General features: G+C 32.6%; 1 protein-coding gene and 1 long non-coding RNA gene across 2 annotated transcripts in view; one reads left to right on the top strand and one right to left on the bottom strand.

Annotated features, from left to right (window-relative positions):
* LOC134759156 (uncharacterized) overlaps positions 1-9,534 on the top strand; it is a 71,256-nt gene extending 61,722 nt beyond the window's left edge. The window contains exon 3 of the long non-coding RNA XR_010135082.1: positions 9,459-9,534. This is a non-coding gene — a long non-coding RNA (uncharacterized lncRNA). The remainder of the gene's footprint in view (positions 1-9,458) is intronic.
* The window catches only part of MALRD1 (MAM and LDL receptor class A domain containing 1), a 689,301-nt gene that overhangs the window by 336,692 nt on the left and 332,935 nt on the right, over positions 1-19,674 (bottom strand). The window contains exons 27-28 of the mRNA XM_055354139.2: positions 8,080-8,325; positions 6,254-6,411 (exon numbers count right to left, since the gene is read on the bottom strand). Coding sequence (XP_055210114.2) covers positions 6,254-6,411; positions 8,080-8,325 — 404 coding nt within the window. The remainder of the gene's footprint in view (positions 1-6,253; positions 6,412-8,079; positions 8,326-19,674) is intronic.

Genomic DNA, 19,674 nt, shown 5'->3' with positions numbered 1-19,674 from the left:
ATCTCACATATTCAAAAATATGCCTGGAATAATTATTGCCATGTTCTCCAAGATGATCTAAAGAAATATTTATTTTATATAACTAGAACATTGTGATGTTGTCGCAACTAACTGAATTAAACTCTGGGTGTGATGATATCTTGTGTGGTTACACCTTTGTGAAAAGAAAATAAATCTTGGGGCCCCAGAATCACTTAGCTAAAGTGAAAAGTCAAGCTGGGAACTGCTTAGGGAAAACCTGCCTCCCATTCTATCCAGTCATCCCTTTGCTCACTGAGATACATGCATAACTGATTGCCTCCCTTGGAAAGGCTAATCAGAAACTCAAAGGAATGCAACCATTTGTCTCTTATCTACGTATGGCCTGGAAGCCCTCTCTCCAATTCGAGTAGTTCCCCCTTTGCTTCAAGTTATCCCACCTTTCTGGAACAAACCAATGTTTATCTTACATATGTTGATTGATGTCTCATGTCTACCTAAAAATGTATAAAACCAAGCTGTGCTCGGACCACCTTGGGCATATGTCATCAGGACCCCTAGAGGCTGTGTCATGGGCACACGTCCTTAACTCTGGGAAAATAAACTTCCTAAATTGACTGAGATCTGTCTCAGATATTTGGTGGTTCACAACTTGAAATGAAAGGATCAACTTTTCTTCAATTATTTGGCCAAGTACACTAGTACAATATAACAAAACTATGCAGATTACACTGCTAAGATACTGAAACGATTCTGAAAAAGCACTAAAAATGTAGTTTAATTGATTTACATTCCAAAATCCACATGATAGTCTTGGAGAAGTCAAATTCCCTATCTAGATTCTATGAATCTCCTATATTATCTATACTCTTTTTCTGAAATAATGAACAAAATGCCAACAGTATACTCAAAATAACATTAGATATTCAGTAGCTTGTCAGTATCAAAATAAACCTAACTTTGAAAACCTGTCTGATTACTACTCTAGTATAAGCAATTACAGGATGAGTATCCCTAACCCCGCAATCCAAAATCTGAAATGCTCTAAAATCCAAAACTTTTAGAAGGTCGACATGATGCTCAAAGCAAAGGCTCACTGGAGCATTTCAAATTTTGGATTTTTGGATAAGGAATACTCAATCTGTGTTGTAAATCTTTTCAGATTATGGCAGTGGTGAATATGCGTGCAGAGGACGGGGTGGAGGTGGGTTTGGATGGACGCAGAGAGCTTACCATGAATTCAGTTGACCCTTGTCTACAACCAAGGCTCATTGCTCCCTAGACTAAGGTTAAAAGTGGACCCAGAATGACCACAGTCTTTTACGTAATCAAAGGAAGCTAGCTTCTTTTTATCTGACATTTTCCACAGCTTCTTGAACAAAATATTTATTTCCCTATTACATATCAAAATTGTTAGATAAAATTTCTAGGAAGACATGTAGAAGAGCCTTAAGTTAGAACTCAGAAAAACTGAATTCATATCCTGACTTTTTTCTTAAAATACCATGTGAGCTGAGGCAAGAAATATAACCTCTTACTCTTACTTCCTTCATCTGTAAAATGAATAGCTGAGAGTAAGACCCCACCAACTCTAAAATTATCTGAACCACTAAGCAAGATAAAGCGATGAACTAATTTAATTGTGGTCTTTCAGCATAACTAGGTTGCTATATCAGGAGGGCTCTCCTGAAACACATTATTTTTCTCCACTTCTGGCTTGAATACATTATGTTTTCTATCACGACTGCATAATGGATAGTCCTGAACACGTTCAATTAAATATATTCAAATTCCCTAAAGCATGCAGTAATCTTGATTAAAACATCAACAGTTTATTACAGATGGAATAGTTCCAAAAGAAGATAATGCTCTTCAGGTAGCAGGTGTTCCTGCATTTTATTCAAAAGGCTGGTTGAAAAGATGCAAAGGTCTTTTGTTTCTTGTAGAGGCTAGACAGATTTTACCCAATGAAAACAAACTGTCGAAAACAAAGTCCATTTCAAAATTTCCCTAAAATTACTTTTAGTGTATTCACGTATACATATTACTCATCATTAATTAACCCCATCAGGGCTGGGCGCGGTGGCTCACCCCTGTAATCCAGCACTTTGGGAGGCCAAGGTGGGCAGATCACGAGGTCAGGCAATGGAGACCATCCTGGCTAACATGGTGAAACTCCGTCTCTACTAAAAACACACACACACACACAAAAATAGCCAGGCGTGGTGTCCGGCACCTGTAGTCCCAGCTACTTGGGAGGCTGAGGCAGGAGAATGGCATGAACCCGGGAGGCGGAGCTTGCAGTGAGCCAAGATCACACCACTGCACTCCAGCCTGGGTGACAGAGCGAGAATCAGTATCAAAAAAAGAAAAAAATTAACCTCATCAGGAAACAAGTGACTAGAAAATAGGTAAAATAGTGGGAGTAAAATTTGTGAAATAAGTTAATTTCATGCTGTAAAACCCCTTTTCTACTCTTGAGTACTTGTTTTATTTTTTGTTTTAAATCTTAGGTGGTCTGGAAGGTAATGCATTTAAATTTAATGAGAAATTTAATACTGAATATAAATGAGTTAAAAATGAAAAATGAGAAATATTAGCAAAAATAAGGATGCTATTTTAAAAATGAACTATTATAAAATTCAGAAAAAGATAGGGCCCAGTTATTTTAACTCAGATTAACATCCAAACCTACTCCTTAGAAAGACATACACCAAACCAATTATGCAGACTTTCTAAACTTAATTTCAGAATACCTGAGTTCAAGTCATAGTCATTCCACTTACTGGTGACCTTGAGTTTACAACTTAGCCCATCTGAGCCTCTCTTGACTCACTCATAAAATGAAGGAGTGGAGTAACAGAGATTCTCATTGCTTCCCACAGGCTGAATCTCATGCACACAGTGTTTGGCTTGGTTGAAGCAGAGAGTGAGAGCCAATCATCCTACCTAGTAAACCCTCTGATCGCATACCAAACAAACTGTATTTAAAAAATTGTTATTCCTTCAAAAAAGTTTAACTACATCCTTTTAAAGGTTATTTTTTCTCATTTATAACTAAAGCAAACTTCAAGAAAATGAAAAAATTAAAATCAATTTCTCAATTTTTTTGATCCTCTTATTATTCACCCATTGCTTGACTGAAGACACAAAACTTAAATTTGTTTCAGTTACATCTCTCTAATGAAAAGCAACTCTCATGTAACCAAAGGCAAAAAATACAGAAGTAGGTAATATGGTACTGCTTTTTGCCAAATGTTCTCAAAAGCAATAGCTTTGCTTTGTTGAGGTTTCTCTGAATTTACTTTTTTATTACAGGAGTCATTTAAGAATCATATATGGCCATTCTAAGAACGATGATGCACTTTGTTTTTTTCTAAAAAAAATTCTATGCAATGAGTATAGATCTGGATAAAGGGGGATCTTCATTTCAATATTAAAGTCAGTGTGGAACACTTGGGGCTCAGGGTTGGGAGTAAACAAATGAGTTTTGGACACAGACATACTTGGATTCATGTTCCCACTCTGTCACTGACTGGGTATTTAGCTATAGGGTGGTAAAGTTATTTCTGTGACTCCTCTACCCCTTTAGTAAAATAAGGCTCCCATTATTTAACTCAGAGGGGTGTGTTAAGAATTCCATGAAATAATATAAGTGATGGTGTTCTATAAATGACATATTTATGGATGCATTGTTGTAGCGATCTATAATCAGTATTACCCCATATAAACGATGCTACCAATTAATTATTGTTCAATGGCACATGCTTTTAAATCTGATTCCATGTATATGTTTCTGATTTAGATGACAGATGCTTCTTCAGGCTAGACTTGAACGTCATGCATGTAATGCACAATGGCCATCCCTTCGCAAGGGTTGTCCTAAATAAGGGTTGGCTCCAGCCCAGCCACAACCTCTGGGAGGCCACCACTTTTTTGCTTCATCCAGCAGTCCCTTTTCTGAAGATCTGAGAGGGACACTTGAAGCCTAAAACTTCAGTGCCTTGCTCTCAAGACTTTACAATCAGTTGGTTGAACTAGAATAATTTCTAATGAACAGCCAGTTAGCAGGAATCTTTCTGGAACTGCAAGACACTCAGAAAAGGAATTATTGTGGGAGGTAGGCAAATGTGGCCAAGGGAAGTTCTGCAAAAGGTCGAGTCTTCCCAATTGGGTGCGACTCGGTGTGGAGGGAAAAGCCAGAAAACACAGAAGGGGGCCTAACTAAGAATAGACAGGGAGTGCCAAGCCAGAGAGAGCGAATGTGTGTACTGGAACATCTTAAAAGACGAAGAGTAAAGAAAGAATTTGGAGGCAGAATCCTTGCCTTTATTGGGCTTACCATCTAGCTAGGATGCTTTCAAACTAATGAGCAAGGTAAAATCTAGCATGATTCCACATAGAGACAGCCAAATAACTGCTTTGTAATGCTGGTTGAAAATACATATCTTATTAATCACCAAGATGAAATGATTGCCCTAATATTCATGAATATAGAATCCAAATATATTATGAGAGATTTCTTCACAATCAACATGACTAATTAAGTACAGGCATATACTTTTTAAGTGTGTGTGTGTGTATGTTTGTGTGTGTGTACAGTAGGAAGATAGGCTTTTTAAAATGCTGTTAAATTTCCCTAAGCATCAATTAGAGGAACCACAGGAATTCTATGCCATTGGTAGGAAGACTAATATCGCAAAATGGCTTAGTATTACACTTTCTAGATTCTATGCCATTGGTAGGAAGACTAATATCGCAAAATGGTTTAGTATTACACTTTCTAGAAATAAAAAGCTTGTTACTATAACATAATTGAAATGTAAATACGACTGAAGCAAATAATCAAAGCAAACCCCACAGAACAGTACAAAATCTCTAACACGGTGCACACCATAGAATCAAGTATCACATTTCAAGGGTGCTGGTGAAGTCCTCTTATGAGAACTTTAAGTGCGATATTTTTGTAAGTTTCCATCTTTAAATATAAGAATGATTTGCTGCGGTTCTTGCAACATGTATTTTATTAGGCAGAGTTTTCTGCATCATTATAGAAGAGTTCTAAGTTATAACGTCAATTCTGGTTTCCAATAAAACATAGACACTGCAGACATAAGCTGTTCATAGGTATAAGCTCTTTGGTATTCAGCTCAGGCATTTTCTATCAGTGCCAGGGCACTTAACCAAAGCTCATGTGTCATTTAAAAAAAAAGCAATGGTCTCCACAGCATGCTTTAAAGCAAGCTTTCTTGGAATTCTACCTAGATTCTTCAAATAAATACACACATACCTGAGCGTGCACATATACATCTCCTTTTGGCTACTGTTTTAACTCAGTAAAGAGTAAAGGTGTTTGACCAAGTCTCATTAATATTAATATTTACTATGTTATTTTGTTCCCTGAACACTGTCACTTTGTTATACTAAATTAAAGCTCTGACAGAAACATCCAATTAATCCTTACTAAGAAAATGCATTACTGTGTCACAGTTAATAAGCAGTTTCATGTAATCATACCTTGATGATTCTCCTGAGTAGTTCAGTCCTTTGCACAGTGTGCTTAGAACCAGAATGTCTATTATTAGTTCCCTTAATGATTGCTCATCTGTGAGGAAAAATGGATAGCTGGTCTTCTTTCAGATGCACAAATAATTGATTTTCTTTTATTGGAAAGGGAAGGGAAGGAAACGACTAAATAGGAAGAAGAAATGTATGTGTCCTAGATTAATTACTATTATATAAGGAGTCTCTGGGATTCAGTCATAATCACAGGATATGATGTTGAACTCAAAGCTGGTTCTCATGTCTCAGCTTACCAAACCCCATAGATCATTTCAGCCACAGGAGATGGCACCTTTGAAAAACAGGCGGCCTTCTCTAGCCAAGTCAACTCCCTCAGGCCACATGCCACCTATAGAGAAGGGCCAGGTGTGGTGGCTCATGCATGTAGTCCCAGCACTTTGAGAGGGTGAAGTGGGAGGATTGCTTGAGCCCAGGAATTCGAGACAAGCCTGGGCAACAAAGAATATAAAATCTCTACAAAAAATATAAAGTTATTCTCTACAAAGAATATAAAATTAGCCAGGCATGATGGTGCATGCCTGTAGTCCCAGTTATTCGGGAGGCGGAGGCAGGAGGATCGCTTGAGTCCAGGAGTTGGAGGCTGCAGTAAGCCATGACTGCACCACTGCACTGCAGCCTGAGTGACAGAGCAACACCCTGTCTCTAAAACAGAACAAAACAAGCTCAGAGGCATCACAGGCCATGTTCCTACCTTGATGAGAATCTGAATGGATCCTGTGGCCTTTGCAGATATGAAATACCAGAAGCTCATGGTGCAGGCTGCACTGGATTCTCGCCACATGGTACTCCTGAAGTGTGCTTTGTCACCCCGAAGGCCCACTGGAGTAGCTTCCAGATACATGAAGTGCCCTACGAACAAGGACAGAATTACAGAGAAGGCCGAAATAACAATGATGGGATTATTTTTGCATTTCCATCATAGTTAGGGTCTTTAATTACAATTCATATGATCTGAGCTGCCAAAAGTATTTTCATTTGGAACAGAAAGAAAATCTACTAGCCTCACCTCTAGCTTCCTGACAGAACAATTTCCAACTGTCTGTGCTTTTAGTACGTGCTTCGCAGTATGCAGATTAACTGATCTGATGGGATATTTATGCCGTCGCATCAACAAGATAGCTACAAAAATAATTGTATAGATTTCCCAAACTATCAAGTGATTGTAAAATAATGTAAAGACTACCAATGAAATCTAAAAAAAAGAGTGATATGGTGTGCTTTTAAAAATTTAGTCATCTGTTGAGTGTGTAAATATAATACTAAGAAATTTAATAAGTAACATGGGAAGAAAGGTATTGAGTTTTGTTCTTGTACATTGACATATCCATAACATTTCATGTATGTAGAGCTGAGTGTTTGAATGAGACTTTTGCCTTGCTTTCCCTGGCTTGGTCAGTTTTTTTTTTTCCAGTAGACCTATGGAATTTCAATACTTAGACTTCTTTGCCTATGATGTAGCATCCAGGGATTCAGGGTCACTTCTTCATTCTGCTACTGTCCTTTATTCCTTCACCAAGGAAAAAAGTTCCTTTACCAAGGAATAAAGTAACAAGCTTTATTCTGCTACTGTCCTTTATTCCTTCATCAAGTCTCAGCCACTCACTACAAAAATGAGCCATGCCCAACACCCTTAACATATGTGGCTTTAAAGTTAAATTTTCATGGCATCTCTATAGGTTTCAAACCCTTTTCCCATCATATACATCATCTCCACAATCTCTGTGAGGCACACAGGTCAAATTTTATTATCTCAAAATGACAGATGAGGAATTTGAAAATCTGAAATTTAAATGACTTGCTAATGATCACATGAGTGGCAGAATTCAGGGTTATTGATTACAAGTGTGTACCATTTAGGAAAGATGTCTGATGGCAGCATACATTATCATCTAACTTCAATTGCTGAATTAATGATTAATATTGGATTTTGGCTAAAAACTGTTATGGTTTGAATTGTGTTCCCTCCTTCCCAAAAATATGCCAGAGTTCTAACCCCCAGTTCTTATGAATGTGACCTTATTTGGAAATAGGGTTTTTGCTGATGATCAGGTTAAAATGAGGCTGTTAGGATGGACACTAATCCAATATGACTGGGTCCTAATGAAACAGGAAATATGGGCCTAAAAACAGACATGCTTACAGAGAAAATGATGTGAAGAATTAGGGAAAACCACCATCCACAAGCCAAGGAACTAATGAAACTACCAGAATCTAAGAGGGGACATGGAAGAGATCATGCTCCCTCACAACCCTCAGAAGAAATCACCATTGCCAATATCTTGATCTTGAACTTCCAGCATGCAGAATTTGGGAAATAAATGTCTGTTGTCTAAGTTATCCACTCTGTGGCCCTTTCTTAAAGCAGCCCTAAGAAAAAAAACACTCACTATATGTTTGATCGCCTTGCAATATCATCGTGGTGGTCTCTTCAGAGCTCCCCAGCTGCTATCAGAAAAGACATTTTGATGTACATTGTGAATATCATGTGAAAGCAATTACAACAATCTAATAACCTACCATTTTCATTTCCAAGTGTGTGGTCTTTGGGAGGTCTTAAGCTTTGATGAGAGCCAACCCCTAAAACCCAATCAAAGTTGTCAGCCTGGGAGTTTTGCCAGCCACACCAGCCTGTTTCAAAAGTACAGGAGCTACCACACTCATTTTCATCAGTATTATCTCCACAGTTATCTACGAAGTTACAGCTTTGTTCCAGCCTATAGCATTTTCCATTCTGACATTCCCTATAGCCAAGTGGGCAGAAACCTAAAACAAAACAAAACAAGAATGAGCGAACACTCCTAACACATTCAGTGAGGTCAAAAAGCAGTAAGAGTGGATTCATTTTAATCTATAAAGGAACATACTGTTCTTAGGAATTTGAGGTACCTGAACCCCATCTCTCTCTCTCCCACTCTGCTCCAGAGCTCTAACCTATAGAGGCTTATTCATGACGATGATTATTCACAAATGCTAAAAAAAAAAAGCAGCACTTTATTGATCTAGGAAAATACCCCTCCATCTCCCCAAATGCAACATTCCTTGTAAACTGTGTTCAAGGATGTAAATTATATCTGAGAGCCAATGTGAGGCCTTCTATTTTTTCATCCTGAAACAAAATCTTTAAGGAACTAAGAGATCATGTATTATGTGGCATTTGGAAATACATTCCATTAGCATCCGTCCACTCCAATATTTTTCAGAAGCCACGATATGTAAGATACCTCCTTAGAAGCACGGCTATGCATATATAACTAATAACTGACACTACAACAGATTTTTCTCTAAAATGCATATTTATTTGTCTATAATTTGGACTTTTAGAAGCAATTTTTCTACAAAGCAATGCCAACCATAGAGATTTGTTTACAAAACATGAGAAAAAGCAATGCTTTTGAAGACCTGAGTTTGACCTCTAGTGCTAATATTTATCAGTAACGTGACTTGGATCATACCAACATTTGATAAATTTTAGTTTCCTTAGCTCAAAAGAGAAAAAAAGAGCAAAACCCTAGAGAAGTTAAGCTAATTTAAAAGAGTATTGTGTGTGTGTGTATGTATATGTACATGTATTTGTGTGTATATATATATAAATATATATATATATATATCTCACCAGTGCCTAGAACAGTGCCTGGTCCTTACTATGTGATTAGTAAATATTAGTCAAATACATGAATGAGGGAAATAAAGTGCTTTGGAATGAGGTTATTTAGAATGTATATTGAAGGCATTATTATTATACTACTCCAATATTACAACAGAATTTAACTGTCATGGGTAACAATATTTCAATAGAAAAAGTTGTTTAGAAATCCAGCTTGGGATATCAGCTTCACATTTTTTTTGTCTGACACTACAGGATCTGACATTTTTTTTTTCTCATCTTCTTCTTCCAGGTAGAGGAGCTGATAACAACACTCCTTGCTTTACTTCAAAGCTGGTAGCCCCACCCTGCCACATGAACCTCTGGAGGCAAGTTACCTGGTAGATGAGGGTTGATGTGGGTCAGAGGTAGGGGATGAAGTTCAGGTATTTATTATAAGGTTTTCCGGGAGCTGGAAACGGCTGGTGATACAACCTCATATAGAAGCTTGTACCTCCTGGATAAGTCTCACATTTTAGACAATAGATGGTCAAGAGGGAAGAGAGTAGAAGATGAAGATGAATGGAATGCCACATTGAAGCCACTGGAGAGGAAACGTATTATGAAGGCTTCTGGCAATTTTGTGTGTTATGCTGTTCCTGAACTGTTTGAGGTTGCCTAATTAGGTGGACTTTGTATTATGAAGCCGTTGAAAATAAGCTTCAACCATGGACTCCGTCTATGACAAAATTTTTTTGGTTAATTATTAATATTTTATGAAATGAAAATACAACATAGCAAAACTGCGATGCAGCAAAAGCAGTACTAACAGGGAAGTGTATAGTGATAAATACATACATTAAAAAAGAAAGATCTTAAATAAATATCCTAACTTTATTTGACAGAAAACTAGAAGAAAAAGAACTAAGGCCGAAGTTAGCAGAACAAAAATAATTATAAAGATTAGAACATAAATAAATAATATAGAGAATAAACCATAGAAAATGTCAATAAAATACACGTTTCATTTTTTGAAAAGATAAAACTGACAGACACTTAGCTAGATGAACAAAGAATAAAGAAGACTCAGATAAATAAACTTAGAAATTAAAGGAGGAGTTAATACAACTGATTCCATAGAAACATAAAGGATCATTGAGACTTCTATGAACAATTATACACCAAGAATTGAATAACTTGGATAAATAGATACATTCCTAGAAATTCCTACAGCCTACTAAGACTAAATCATAAGAAACAGAAAATCTGAACAGACCAATAATGAGTAATGAGATTGAAATGGTAACAACCCTCCCATTAAAGAAAAGCCCAGAACCAGATGGCTTCAAGGGTGAATTCTACTAAATATTCAGAGAAGAATTGCCATTAATCCTTCTCAAACTCTTCCAAAAAATTCAAGAGAAGTGAACATTTCCCAATTCATTTTATTAATCCAGCATTACCTCAATACCAAAGCCATGCACAAACACTACAAAAGGAGAAAACTACAGCCAATATCCCTAATAAATGTGGATGCAAAAATCCTCAACAAAATAATGGAAAACCAAATTCAACAGCACTTTAAGAGGATCATACATCATTACCACATAAGATTACACCTGATATGCAAGAATAGTTTAACATCAGCAAATTAATAATGTGATACCCCACATTAACAGAATGAAGAATAAAAATCTTATGATCATTTCAATAGATGCAGAAAAAGCATTTGACAAAATTCAACACCATTTCATAATAAAATCTCTTAAACTATACATAGAAGGAATTTACATCAACATAATAAAGGTCATATATAAAAAGCTCAAATACAACATCACACTCAACAGTAAAAAATTTTCAGTTCTTTCTCTAGCAAAAGGAGCAAAGAATTAATGTCCAGTCTTGGCACTTCTATTCAAACTAGTACTAGTAGTCCTAGCCTGAGCAATTAGGCAAGAAAAAGAAAAAAATGAAGCATTCAAATATAAAAAGAATAAATGAAATTATATATATTATATAGTATATATAATTTTATCTATATTATATACTATATACTATATAGTATATAGTATATTATATATACTATATACTATATAGTATATAGTATATTATATATACTATATACTATATAGTATATAGTATATTATATATACTATATACTATATAGTAAATATTATATTATATATACTATATACTATATAGTAAATATATTATATATACTATATACTATATAGTAAATATTATATTATATATACTATATACTATATAGTAAATATTATATATACTATATACTATATAGTATATATTATATATACTATATAGTATATAGTATATATTATATATACTATATACTATATAGTAAATATTATATATACTATATAGTATATAGTAAATATTATATATACTATATAGTATATAGTAAATATTATATATACTATATACTATATAGTAAATATTATATTATATATACTATATAGTATACAGTATATTATATATACTGTATACTATATAATATATAGTAAATATTATATTATATATGCTATATAATATATAATATATACTACATATTATATTATATAGTATATAGTAGATAGTATATAGTATATACTATATACTATCTACTATATACTATCTACTATATACTATGTATTATATACTATATACTATATAATATATACTATGTATTATATACTATATACTATATAATATATAGTATGTATTATATACTATATACTATATACTATATAGTATGTATTATATACTATATACTATATACTATATAGTATGTATTATATACTATATACTATATAGTATATAGTATGTATTATACTATATACTATATAGTATATAGTATGTATTATACTATATACTATATAGTATATAGTATGTATTATATACTATATTCTATATAGTATATAGTATGTATTATACTATATACTATATAGTATATAGTATATATAATATAATATATACTATATAGTATATAGTATATATAATATAATATATACTATATAATATATAGTATATATAATATATACTATATAATATATAGTATATATAATATATACTATATAATATATAGTATATATAATATAATATATACTATATAATATATAGTATATATAATATATACTATATATTATATAGTATATATTATATATACTATATATTATATAGTATATATTATATATACTATATAATATAATATTTAGTATATATTATATTATATACTATATATTATATTATATATAACATATATTATACTATATATACTATATAATATAATATATAGTAAATATTATATATACTATATATACTATATAATATAATATATAGTAAATATTATATATACTATATATACTATATAATATAATATATAGTAAATATTATAGATACTATATAACATATAGTAAATATTATAGATACTATATAACATATAGTAAATATTATAGATACTATATAACATATAGTAAATATTATAGATACTATATAACATATAGTAAATATTATAGATACTATATAACATATAGTAAATATTATAGATACTATATAACAGATAGTAAATATTATAGATACTATATAACAGATAGTAAATATTATAGATACTATATAACAGATAGTAAATATTATAGATACTATATAACAGATAGTAAATATTATAGATACTATATAACAGATAGTAAATATTATAGATACTATATAATAGATAGTAAATATTATAGATACTATATAATAGATAGTAAATATTATATGTACTACCTAATAGATAGTAAATATTATATGTACTACCTAATAGATAGTAAATATTATATGTACTACATAATAGATAGTAAATATTATATGTACTATATAATATATAGTAAATATATGTACTATATAATATATAGTAAATATATGTACTATATAATATATAGTAAATATTATATATACTATATAATATATAGTAAATATTATATATACTATATAATATATAGTAAATATTATATATACTATATAATATATAGTAAATATTATATATACTATATAATATATAGTATATATTATATATACTATATAATATATAGTATATATTATATATACTATATAATATATAGTATATATTATATATACTATATAATATATAGTAAATATTATATTATATATACTATATAATATATAGTAAATATTATATTATATATACTATATAATATATAGTATATATACTATATGATATATATTATATATTTATATAATACATATATTATATATGATACATATATATAATATATGTATTATATATTTTTTACATATATATATAAACTCTTACAACTCTATAGGACAAAACTCAGGTAACCTGATTTAAAAATTGGGAAAAGACATTTCTCCAAAGAAGACATACAAGTGGACAATATATATATATATGAAAGGATGCCCAACATCACGAATCATCAGAGGAATGCAAATGCAAACCACAATATCATCTCACACCATGCTCTCTCTTACCTGGAATACTTATCTTCCAATACTAGAATTATCATTCAGACTTTAGGACTTTTTTCTTAGGATTCCCTTTTTTTACCATTTGGTCTAAGTTAGGTTCTACAAACTTAAATGCTATACATTTCCATAACACCTCACACTTCCCATATCATAGCACTCATCATACTTTAATTCCTTGCTTAAATTATCTGCCTCTCTCAAAGTCCTAGAGAATGTACTATTTCCATTTTGCTGCAGACCCAGTGCTTAGCATCTAGTATCTATTTAATACTGAATAAGAAATAGACTTAAAATAGGCAGCCCATAAAGTTTTTGTTATTGGAAGAGATAGTTTGATCATCACATGTAAGTATGATTTACCTAAGTAATGGAAATAATAATAACACTTGTCTACCTTTCAGAGTTACAAGGATTAAAATTAGTTAACATGTAATAGACTAAGCAGCATGAACCATATAAAGTATGGACTTAGTAACTCTCAATTCACATTCATTATCAAAAAGTTATCAAAGGAATATAAATCATTCTACCATAAAGACACATACACATTCATGATCATCACAGCACTATCCAGAATAGCAAAGACATGGAATGACCCATATGCCCATAACAGTAGACTGGATAAGGAAAATTTGGTATGTATTTACCAGAGAATTCTATGCAGCTGTAAAATAGAATGAGATTATATCCTTTGCAGCAACATGGGTGGAGCTGGAGGCCATTATCCTAAGTAAAATAACACAGGAACAGAAAGCCAATATTGTATCTTCTCACTTATCAATGGGAGCTAAACTTTGAGGACATACGGACACTAAGAAAGGAACAACAGACACCAGGGCTTACTTGAGGGTGGGGGATGGGAGAGGACTGCAGATCAAAAAGCTACCTATCAGGTACTATGTTGATTACCTGGGTGACAAAATAATCAGTACACCAAACCCCCATGACATGCAAGTTACCTATATAACAAACATTTCATCTAGATTAGCAAACTGTGAACATAGAGTTGTTCATAGTATTCTTTTATTATCCATTTAATGTCCATGGTATCTGTAGTGGTGTTCCCTACTTCATTTCTGATATTAATAATTTGCATAAAACATTCAATAAATTGTAGTAAGTCATATAAAGAATTTTGGTACTGAAGATTATAAGAATCTAACTACTAAAGAAAGAGTATACATCCTTTTAACATTTGCAGAAACACTGAGTAGCAGGAGTGGTACAGGATGAAAATCTCCTACCTGAAATAATTTTATCACACAAGTATCTATGTTGTTAAACATTCTAGTATACTAACAGCTCCTACTCAGTGAGCCTTCTGATGAGTGGAGGTTGAGGGTTCCATATATTTATAATGACTCCCAGAGCAGACCAGGAAAATTAATGGAAAGAACAAAGTACATAAAGAAGAAAGCCCGGATCAAGACCTTTATCTGAATTAAACAGCAGGTGTAAATCCCAAGTATTTACTTCTGCAGTCCTATATTACATAAACTCAAACGTGAAAAATAAAACTTCTATTATAAAAATCACAGTTACTAAAATTAACTGACACAACTATGCCTTCTAGTTTGTGATTACATAATAGCAGATAAGCAAAGAATAAAACCATTCAGATATTCTAACTTTTATGCCAACGTTCCTTTTACTATGTCCATTTCTCTCCATTTCTCTAAGACACACATGCACACACACACTCACACATACACACACACACACGCTTCCATCTATCAAATAATATCAGATGTCATCCCATGCATCACACTACACTACAAGTACATCAGGCCTGTTGTGAATGTCAAAATTCTATTTATTTTTACAGGTATTCAGGAAAAGACATCAAAACAACATACTGTGAGGATGATCTAGAGTTTTGGAATTTCTTAGCACAATGAAGTCTGAGACTCTTATATTATTAAAACAATCCTTAATTGTTAAAGCCAGGCAGCGTTTAAGAGAACAGACACATTCTTGACATTAAGGGTATAAACTGGAGTAATGTTTTGAAGTTCAATTATCTATAAGCTATTTCTCAAGTATACACACCTGAATATATACACATACAAATTTCGTAGTACCATTGGTCAAAATAATGTTTTAATACATACCACAGAATCTGTTAACATTTTACTCAGTTGGAAATACCATTTATTCCCTGAACTCTCATGTTGCTTTTTGTTCCATAATATTAATGATAATCATTTTTATTGTATTTTATTTTTGAGACAGAGTCTTACTCTGTCACCCAGGCTGGAGTGCAGTGGAGTAATCTCGGCTCACTGCAAACTCCACCTCCCAGGTTCAAGCAATTCTCCTGCCTCAGCCTCCCAAGTAGCTGGGATTACAGGTGCCCGGAACCAGGCCCGGCTAATTTTTTTTTTTTTTTTTTTTTTTTTTTGCATTTTTAGTAGAGAAAGAGTTTCACCATGTAGGCCAGGCTGGTCTGGAACTCCTGACCTCAAGTGATCCACCCACCTTGGCCTCCCGTTATGCTGGGATTACAAGCGTGAGCCACTGTGCCTGGCCATAACCCATTTTTCAATGAGGTTATAACGAAAATAATAGAGAATGCAATACACGATATATCTGTAAGGAGAGCTATTTAGAGACAAGACATTTGGCTAACATGCCTTCAGCAGATCTTGTGAAAGACTTTGTCACCAAAAGACTCTATTAAGAAATTGCTACAGAACGTTCTTTAGAAAGAAATCAAGTGATCCTAGAAGAAAAACCCAAGATGTTACAAAAAATTTCCAGTAAAGAAAGCAGTACACTTGATGGTAAATATTAAAAACAATGACAACAATAATGTCAAATTTTTATGTAATGTATCAAAATGTGTCAAAACAACTAACCACAAGTAAATGGATAGAGAGGAAATGATTAAAACATTTTTAAATTCTATATAATGTTCAAAAGGATGATAAATAAATTACTTTAAACCTTATAATATTATGTATGGACATTAAACTTCTATGGTAAAGACTATATACAAATGTAAGAGGAAAAGAAAATTGGGAATTAAGAGAAACAGTAAATTGGGATTTTACTTAAGAGAGAAAAAGTGTGTAAAGTAAAATTCCAAACACTTTTAAAAGAAATAAGAACGTAAGCAAAAAATGAAACAAAAGAACTACTGAACACCTGAGAGGAATAATTCATACAAATCACTTAGGGCCAATAGGTGTTGGATTTCCACCAGAATAGACAGAATAAACGGAAGTCATGGTATGGAATATTTCCAAGAACAAAGAGGACCATTTTGCAGTAATAAAGGGTCATTCAATCAAAAAAAAAAAAAAAAGAAGGCTGGGCGCAGTGGCTCACACCTGTAATCCTAGCACTTTGGGAGGCCAAGCCAGGTGGATCACCTGAGGTCAGGAGTTCGAGACCAGCCTGGCCAACATGGTGAAACCCCATCTCTACTAAAAATACAAAAATTAGCCAGGCGTGGTGGTGCATGTCTGTAATCCGAGCTACTTGGGAGGCTGAGACAGGAGAATTCCTGGAACCTGGGAGGCAGAGGCTGCAGCGAGCCAAGATCCTGCCACTGCACTCCAGCCTGGGTGACAGAGTGACACTCTGTCTCAAAAAAAAAAAAATTAAATAAAAATAAAACTTCAGTGTTTTTCCATGTAAACACTGACAGAATCAAAAGGAGAAATAAGCAAATCTGCAAGTTTAGTTGGAAGTATCATCACCCTTCTTTCAGTTACTGATAAAACACAAAGTAAATGTATGGAAGACATGAACCCACGATCAAGCATACTTGTCTAGTTAACATTTACATAACACTACACCAAACAAGAACAGAATATACATTGTTTTCAAGGACATGTGAAATAGTCACTAGCTGGACCATATAAAAGGCTATAAAACAGGTTTCAATAAATTTAGAAGAATTAAAATCATGCAGAGTATGCTCTCTAAGCACAACAGAATTAAAAAAGAAATCAGTATCAAATTAGGTATCTGAAAAATCACCCAAATATTTGACAACATATTTGTAAGTAACCATTGAGTCAAAGAAGAAATAACAACAGTAGTTAGAATATAGTTTGAACTCTATGAAAATGAAAACTCAGCATATCAAAATTTATGGGCTCCAGGTAAAGCAGTTCAGGTAACATATAGCTATAAGTGCCTACATTTAACAAAACAAGATCCAAAATCAATTAACTAAGTTTCTATCATAAGAAGCTAGAAAAATAAAAGCAAATATATCACAAAGTAAGTAGAAGGAGGAAAATAATAAAGAGGAAATATCCATTAAAGACAAAATGAACAATTGTGAAAAACAGCAGTTCAACCAAAAGCTGTTTAGTTGCACATATCAATAAAACTGATAAAACATCATCTGTACTGATGAATAAATAAATAAAAATAAGACAAAGATTACCAATGTGAAAAATGAAAGACAAGATATCACTACATGTTGTATACAGTTTAAAAAGATAATAAAGGATTATTATGAGCAAGTTTATAACAATAAACTTGACAACTTTGGTGAAATACATCAATTCCTTCAAAAACAAATTACCAAATCCAACTAAAGGAAAAAAAACAGGTGAACAGCCCTACAACTATTACATGGATAGAAACCATAATTAACAGTCTTGTCACAAAGTAGACTCTAGGGCAAAATTTGGCTGATGAATTCTACAACACATGTAAACAGAAAGAATAGTAACCCAACATGTACTCTTCCATAAAATAGAGGAAGAGAGAGCACTCTCACGTGTATTTTATGATGTCAATATTACTCTAATACCAAAAACAGAAAAATACATGACAAGATGATAGACCAATATGTCTCATGAACATAGGCACAAAATTTTGTACTAAATTAGCCAATAAAGTTCTGCACATAAGACAGTACGTCATGATCATGTTCATGTCAGAGTGCAAGGAATTCACTTGAATATCAAGTAATATAAATAACCATAAACAAAATGAAGGGAAAAACACAAGATATTAATAGATTCAGAAAAAGACATAAACAAAAAATATTTGTCTTCTGAAATATCTGGCACACATCAGATCAAGAGGTAGACCATACACTGATTGATCACAGGCCCTGTGTTCTTTCAACTATGCATGTCTTAAGACTTTGCTGGTGCAGATTAATACTTCTTTCCATGGCCACCAAAAAGATGCTGACTGAATCTGGAAAATATTTGTTGATACAGTGGTATAGAAGGGGTTTTGACAACATATTCATTCAACCAAATCCACTTCTACCATGGATTTCATTTCATCATTATCATCACAAGTGCATGTGATAAATTACAGTGGAGAATTTATTTTCAATAATGCTTTTGGAAATGCAAAACGAATTCCCTTCTTCATTAATTGAATACATATTGTTTAAGCTTTGGTATGGTTCTAGTTCAAGATAGAGAGGTAGCTTCCATATAGTATAAAATCTAATACTGGCCCTCTAGAAGTGTCAAGTTTAGAGTATAAAAACTGTATATATTTGAAAAGCTGAATGCATAATGTTTCTAATAAAGTAGGGACAGAAAAATGTCAATTAATCCAATTATGTTTTAAAATCTGTGCATCCAGCTTACTTTAATCACAGAATTCTTGATTGACAAAAATGGTGAAAATTGTGAATGAAAGGGATTGGGATTTTATTGCTGGCAATTATCATTGGTATTTCATAGAACCGGGCAAAGCTTTGTGCATAGAGTATTTTAAAATCCACTGAAAGGAAATTATATTTCATTATTTATAAAGTTTAGCTTTATTAATTTGCTTATAGAATACTGGCAATGCAAACAAAATACTCAGAAATAATAATCTATTAATTCCTGAAATTACCTCATTTTACACCTGATATTTTCCTTTAACGTGTATGTTCACTGTAACAAATTTGTTCTTAATTCATTAATGGTTATAGGATTTGTATCAAAAATGAAAAAAACAATAATTATGACTGAGACTTTTACTTTTCAGTTGTTAGTCATGCTTATAAGAATTTTATGTATCTTATTCAATCTTCACATAAATCTTATGAAGTAGTTCTGTTTAATAACCTCATT

The sequence above is a fragment of the Gorilla gorilla genome, chromosome 8 (assembly GCF_029281585.2).
Source record: "Gorilla gorilla gorilla isolate KB3781 chromosome 8, NHGRI_mGorGor1-v2.1_pri, whole genome shotgun sequence".
Lineage (NCBI taxonomy): Eukaryota > Metazoa > Chordata > Mammalia > Primates > Hominidae > Gorilla > Gorilla gorilla.
This window is presented reverse-complemented; position numbering and strand designations above follow the sequence as displayed.